We start from the raw sequence: 7,048 nt of genomic DNA on the forward strand, positions 1-7,048 counted from the left end.
TACAATATTATTTACAATCATAGAATACTATTACTTTTCATATGGGATCGCCTTAGAACTTATTTATTAAATAATAGTTTCAGATTCATATAACAAATAAGGTAAAGTATTGACAAAGAAAATCAATTATAACAAAAAAATTGAAAAATTAATTATAAAAAAACTAACTTTTATAGTATAATAAACTTTCAGCAAAATAGATGTTGTTCAAAAAAAAAAAAAAATTGTATTGAAAATTAATTATTTATAGTTATTCATCGAGGTAAAGTATCTAAGTATCTTGAATTATGGATAATTTTAAAAGATTAAGAAAAAATTATCCTACTAACTCATTATTCAAACTATTTATTGATAAAATTAATTGACTTGACTAATGATATACATTAGTCAATAACTAATTTTTGAAACTATCACAACACTACAATATGGTAAAATATTGACTTATTTAATTTTAATAATTTAAATAAAACTTAAAACTTTCTAGTGTAACAACTTTCAAGTTTAAATATAAATAACAATATTTACAGAAATAATTCAATTAATTGTTTAAACGAAATAATATTATACATACAAATTAATTTTTTGTCAATACTGATGATTTTAATATTCATATATATATATTAATTTGTTTATATAACTATATTTGTTGAATTATTCCTTTCAAACATTAACATAATTAAATAACTATAAAAATATTAAATAACAAATAATTCACTTTTAAGTTTTAAACAGTGCATATTTTACCTAAGTATTAGACTTCTTTTAATTATTATTCAAAATTAACATAATAATCAATTAATAACACGTTTTTGAAACAATAACAAACATAATTAGCAATATTGCTAATAATGGTAATTATATATTAATTATATTTTATAATAAGTTTAGCAAAGTTATAAAATTATGTCCAAACTCGCTCATTAAAATTAAAATTATTTGACTAGATATTACAATTCATATACAATTAATGGCTTCAAACAAATAAAACCAATACAATCTAATGGTAACAATATGATTAAATTAGGCACATTAATGGTGAAAAATAATATTGAATTTCAAATGTTCTTTAAAGTTTTTCTTACAAAATCGTATGTAGCAAAACTAATTCCGGTAGCAATCGGACCTTTAATCCAATTCATACTTAGACCCTTGAAAAAGCCTTGTCTAATGCCTTCAGTTCTAGATTAAACATAAAATGTTTATAACCATAGTAATTTATTTATAAAGAATAAAAAGGCTCTAGAACGATTGAGCACATTGTATTTTTTTTGGTAAGTTAAGTTTTTTCATATAATACTTGAACATACTTCACAAATAACTCACCACCAACCAAAATAAACTAAAAATATTATTGAGCACAACATTTAATGAAACATTGCCATATTATTTATATAGTAAATAAAATGACTTTTTGGTTTGAACATAATCACAAGTCAAACTTTATCAGTGTAAAAAAAAATGTTTAACTTATAATTCTGATACACAATTAGGAACCAAGTTACTTGATTAATTGTATCTAATTACAAGTTATAGTTAATTCAGTCAGTAACCTAAGTTATATTTAAAGTTACAAATTTCTTAACTTTTCTATTATTTCTTCAAAAAAATTATGATGCTATTATTATTATTATTATTATTTTTTTTTTTTATTTTTTTATGTGAGATTTAATGAGAAAATGCACTATAAGGTATTAAGGTATAACTAAAATTTTAAAGTATTCATGTGAAATGTATTAAATCATTTGTTACTGGTTAGAGTATATTATATAAATAAAATAGTTAAATATAAAAACACCAGATAGAAAAATAATATTAAATTATGTTGACATTTATATCCATATTTGGTATAGGTAAGTGGATAACACACTTACATGCAGACTTATGCATCATTATTACAAATATTTTATAAAAAATAAGATTTAATTTAGTAATGTTGGAAAAAAAAGATGTGCTCAATCATAATATTAAAAATATTGCTCTAATAAGGACTGTGCTCAATCGTATTTTTACTATAAAAAAATACCCTACTTATAAATCATTATAAATGTAGTTCTGAGGTTTGAGTAATTAATTCCAGTAATTATTGATGTTTGCATCTTCCGTCTAATAATATCAAGGGGATATGATGATGATTGACCAGCCATACCTGCTACTGCACCACATGCTAAATTCACAACCGTATTTTCATATCCATGCTTTTCTGTATTATTAAATATAAAAATTAAAGATGATTTAATGAAATACGCATTTTATGAATACTAACCTTTCATAAATGACTTTAATGATCCATAAGTGAAAAAACTTGTACCTGCATAAGGTATTATGCCTAATATTGTTGGCACATAGCCTCGATAAAAACCTTTTATTCCTTCAACTTTAAAAGTCTTTTTGAACACCTAAATAAATATGTGGTATACGTCAATTATTTAAATAGTTAACTGTATTAAATATTATGATAACAAATATAATTGATTAAAGTTGTATTAATACCATTTTGTTGATTAAACTCAAAGATATTTCTAACTAAATAATTAATATAACAGTATCATTAAATCCATTTAAAATTAAATACTTTACATCTCCCAACGATTTATAATCATTTTTGGTAGAAACTGCCATTCTTGCTCTTGCCAAGTCTAGAGGATAAGTTAATGTTTGTGATGTTACTCCAGCTAAAGATCCAGAAAGAAATTTGAGACCTCCATTATTTCTAAAAAATATTAAATATAATAAAATAAACAACAATAAAATTTTAAATAGGCATAAAAATAAAATAAACCCACATGTTAAACTATAATATAGATTAAATTAATATTGACTGGCTTATTTATCTAAATTTAAACCTATAAAAACATTAATAAAAAAAAATTGTAAACATGCAAGAAAAATCATTTATTATACTATTACTAAATATAATACTAATATTTCTGTATTATTTTAGTTATAATTATTAAAATGTCTGCACAATGTACAGTGTGACATATTATAACAACAAAATCTAAAATTATAGACCCAAAGTCCGTAAAACATTTAAAATAAATTCAATACTGCCTTTATTATTATTTACTATTAATAATAAAAGTACTCATTGTGCTTACTTATATTTTGTTTTAACTAACATTTAAATTAATTATACCATATATTATATTATATAACTATAAATTATTTTTTGTTTATATTTTTTAATAAATTAGGATTAGTTATAACTATAATAGTTAATAGGCACTAAATAATACTATATAACAAATAGCATCAGTCAAATTCTTAATGTGAATGATTTAGCTTTAATGAGTATTTATATACTATTTACTAATATTTATTATATTTAAAAAGTAATGCAATACAATTCTATAAAATTAACTATACGGGTAACTGGTTTTTGACTAAGATAAAGCAAACTAAAATTTATTGTATTTCTATGGTATATATAATTTTCAAATTTAAATTTAGTAATAATACCTATTTTATCATTGAAGAGTCAAAAATAATTCTGTACATAACAGTATAGACAATCTATATGCTAAAACAATATTTCATAAATAAATAACATTTATTATTGAATTATACTATAATAGAAATATTTATCAAGGTGGAGGACCTAAAGAAAAAGTAGCATAAAAAATAAATATAAATTATATGGTTTTACATGCGATAGATTTTTATAAATATTATTAAGGTTGCCTGTTTTTAGCTTAAATTTATATTACCATAATGAATAATTTGTTTTCACGAGTTAAAAAACAAAATGTATTATGTTAACATAGAACTATTTGTATATTTATAAATGTTCGTTCATCTAATCAGTATGTAATTAGAACAAAAAACAAGCCTAAATAATAATATTACTTTGTGTTTAGAGAATCAACCTCCAACAATTTTCGCCATTGTTCAAACGCTGTAAATTGAATAGCTGCATATGGGATGATTCTGGTCATGGTGGCTGTATTACCTCGCCATAGCCATATAAAACCATCTTTTGCATAGGTATCACACAAAAATTTAAGCGCAGCTCTACCTGAATACGGCTCTTGAGATATCTAAATATTAATACCAATCAATATTTATAAACGAATATATATTTTTTACTGACTGGAAAATAATTATGTTTAATCATAAATATTATAATAATTACAATACTCACTTGAAAATTGATTTTAGTTCTATCCAATGGAGCGATTGTACTCTTGGCTAATGCACCAGCGATGGCGCCGGCCGCCAAACTGTGCAACACGTTAGTAGAATTTGAATCATGTTTCTGAAGCAAATATGATTATAACCAAATTACAAAAAAACAATAATCACACCAAATTTGCGGTTGTTTACCTGTATATCATGTGCCATCATGCACGCCGAAGTGGTCGGAGATATTTCTCGTATTCCATCATTCAATGCATTGAACGGTGAAGTCGGTTGACAATATTATATTTGGCAGCTGTGGACAACCACCGGTGTCCTTGACATAGAAATGGCATCAGGAAACGTTAGTGGTGTGTAATTTTTTCTTCAGTGCGCTGCGGTCATTAACGCAAACTGTGAAGTAATTGAGACGGTGTATATTAAACTATTGAAGTGGTATTACGAAATCAAATTGGATGTAATAATATCGTTTCGCTCGATAATGTTTTTTTTCTGTTGTTTAAAGAGTAACGTATGATAACGTCACTGTTATCGCAACTGATAACGATCATGTGTTTGGTATGGGCACAGAACAAAATATACATGTTGATTTGTGTGTACACGATCTTATATAGTTAACAATGTACACAGACCGTATACGAGTGTTCTATCGTGCTGTGGTAAACAATCAAGGTCAAAGTTTAGTATTCACTTTTATACAATAAATAAATGGCCACTACGTCATACGCATTTAATACGTTATTGCCTTGTTGCATAAACAATCACTACTAATCAGTGAATTTAATGAATCAATAGCTACGATCGAAGCTAACGTTCCCAGTTCCTTGATGTTCAGTGGTCAAAATATTGTTACATAAATATGTTTTTTACTCGGCGACCTCTTAAATTAATCTGTTATGCAGCTAAGTATATTACAGTAATATTATTTACATACCGATTTACCTTAAAAGATTACTCCAGTCTCCACTCTCCAAATCTGCGACAATATAAGCGCAGTTTCTATACCAGAACAAAGATTTCTGGTGTAAATACCTACCTAATAAAAAAAAAAAATTATATATCGTCTACAAATTACAATAATAATTATACTAGTTGTTGGACGCTCCCTGTTTTGCTATCGACTGCGAATCGCTCACATTATTAGTATGGACTTAGGAATTAATCACTATTCTGTATTCACTTTTATTATTTGTTTTTAACTGTTGGATTTTAATAATAATAGTTATTATACGACGATACACGAATATTAAGTACCTTTAAAAAACAACATAACATAACTATTACAGTGTTTTATCTAATCTATTAAATTTAAATGACTGGGCTTTTATAAATACTAGTTGTAAAAGGTAATAGATAGGTACTATGTAACACTATTACATATTTTTATGAGATATAAAAAATTATCTCTATACCTATCTGCAAATACCAATAAACGCTACAAAACGTGTTTTTATTGTGAATAGCTTTTATAGAATACCTTCGTGTAAAAACAATTATTAAAAAATAACATTATTAGATCTGAAAATTATGCGAAGTAAATAAATTTAAAACATTTTTTAAATTTAATCAAAAATTTAGTAGTTTTTATGAAAATATAAATCAAAATTGATAAATTTAAATATTTTATACTATTTTTTATATCACTTAAAAATTCTCATTGAATTGTTTAAATTTTGTCTCTGTGGTATGAAAGTCACTCTAAATGTCACGCAAATATATTAATTTCTGTATTTACATTTTACACGTTAACAAGCGTATAGGTACACACGTTCACTCGTACTAATATGATTATTAAATGAACTTTTAAACAAGTGGTGTACTCTACAATGTATAAATCAATAATATATGTATATATAAAATATAACTATCTATATAGTTTTAAATATATTATTTAAATTAGACAGACAGCTATTATTGAAGCTGAACTATTAAAATTACAATATTTTAGGATTTTTGATTTACACTAGCATAACAATTGAATAAATAAATATTTTTCTTTATATGATGTTTACGAGTAAATTAATGTTTTACGAACCGCGGTAGTATACTGATCTCATCGAAAAAGTAATAGAAGATTTATTGGATGCGGTATGTGATGACGATACGTTGACCAGCGAAGACGAACCGTCATTGAAAGAGTCTGATGCGCAGCCGGTCGAGTGCACACTCGACCAAGGACGGCTGCTAAGTATTCCGATGGCGGTTTTGTGGCAAAAGGCGACGTGCTGCAACAGGATCCGGATGTAACGGACCACAGCCCGCTCGACGCCGGCACATATTCTTCGCAGCTTGGAGGAGTGTCAGGCGGGCTTGCAGTTTGCGTGTTGCATCCGCAGCAACGATTAGCGTCATCGTCCTCGACTGGAATATATATTATATTGGATAGGACAATGGCGACGCAATAGGATCTCGGGGGATACGAAAAAGAGCACTGTCGGTTAGATTTAAACCCCTTGGACCTAGGCCAGCTCATAGTCTTATAATTTTCACTGGCTCAGGAAAATAAATCTCTCCAACTTTCCTGGCCAGTGTACCACCGATGCTGATTGTATATCATTATTTTATTTAAAAAAATAAAACATCTAGGTATATAAACTATGATAATATAAAATTCAATATTATATTTATATGTATATATATAATATACATTGCAATTTAATTACATTTCAATTTAAAAATGTTGTTGTAGTAAGAATACGACTGTAAACTGTGGTAATAATATTAATAAAGGGAAAAAACTTATTTATTATACATACATTTAGTACATGTATAGGTACCTACATCATATTGAGCTAATTTTCATAAGGATGCTCAATAGAGAAAAAATATTAACAATAATTGTATATAATTATAATATAATAATTTAAATAACCGATTGTCTTATATAGAAATAATAGTAAGAAAAACGTAT

At 25.8% G+C, this 7,048-nt stretch overlaps 1 protein-coding gene across 1 annotated transcript; it reads right to left on the bottom strand.

Moving 5' to 3' along the window:
* Positions 1-806: 806 nt before the first annotated feature.
* Positions 807-5,313, bottom strand: LOC114124017 (mitochondrial coenzyme A transporter SLC25A42). The gene is made up of 8 exons (XM_027987177.2): positions 5,080-5,313; positions 4,324-4,530; positions 4,142-4,255; positions 3,847-4,037; positions 2,578-2,710; positions 2,264-2,396; positions 2,029-2,200; positions 807-1,179 (listed from the first exon to the last, which is right to left on the bottom strand). Exons 2-8 carry the CDS (start codon positions 4,342-4,344, stop codon positions 1,056-1,058), a joined length of 888 nt encoding a protein of 295 aa, XP_027842978.1. The 5' UTR covers positions 4,345-4,530; positions 5,080-5,313; the 3' UTR covers positions 807-1,055.
* Positions 5,314-7,048: the final 1,735 nt, after the last annotated feature.

This window comes from Aphis gossypii, chromosome 2, assembly GCF_020184175.1.
Source record: "Aphis gossypii isolate Hap1 chromosome 2, ASM2018417v2, whole genome shotgun sequence".
Classification (NCBI taxonomy): Eukaryota; Metazoa; Arthropoda; class Insecta; order Hemiptera; family Aphididae; genus Aphis; species Aphis gossypii.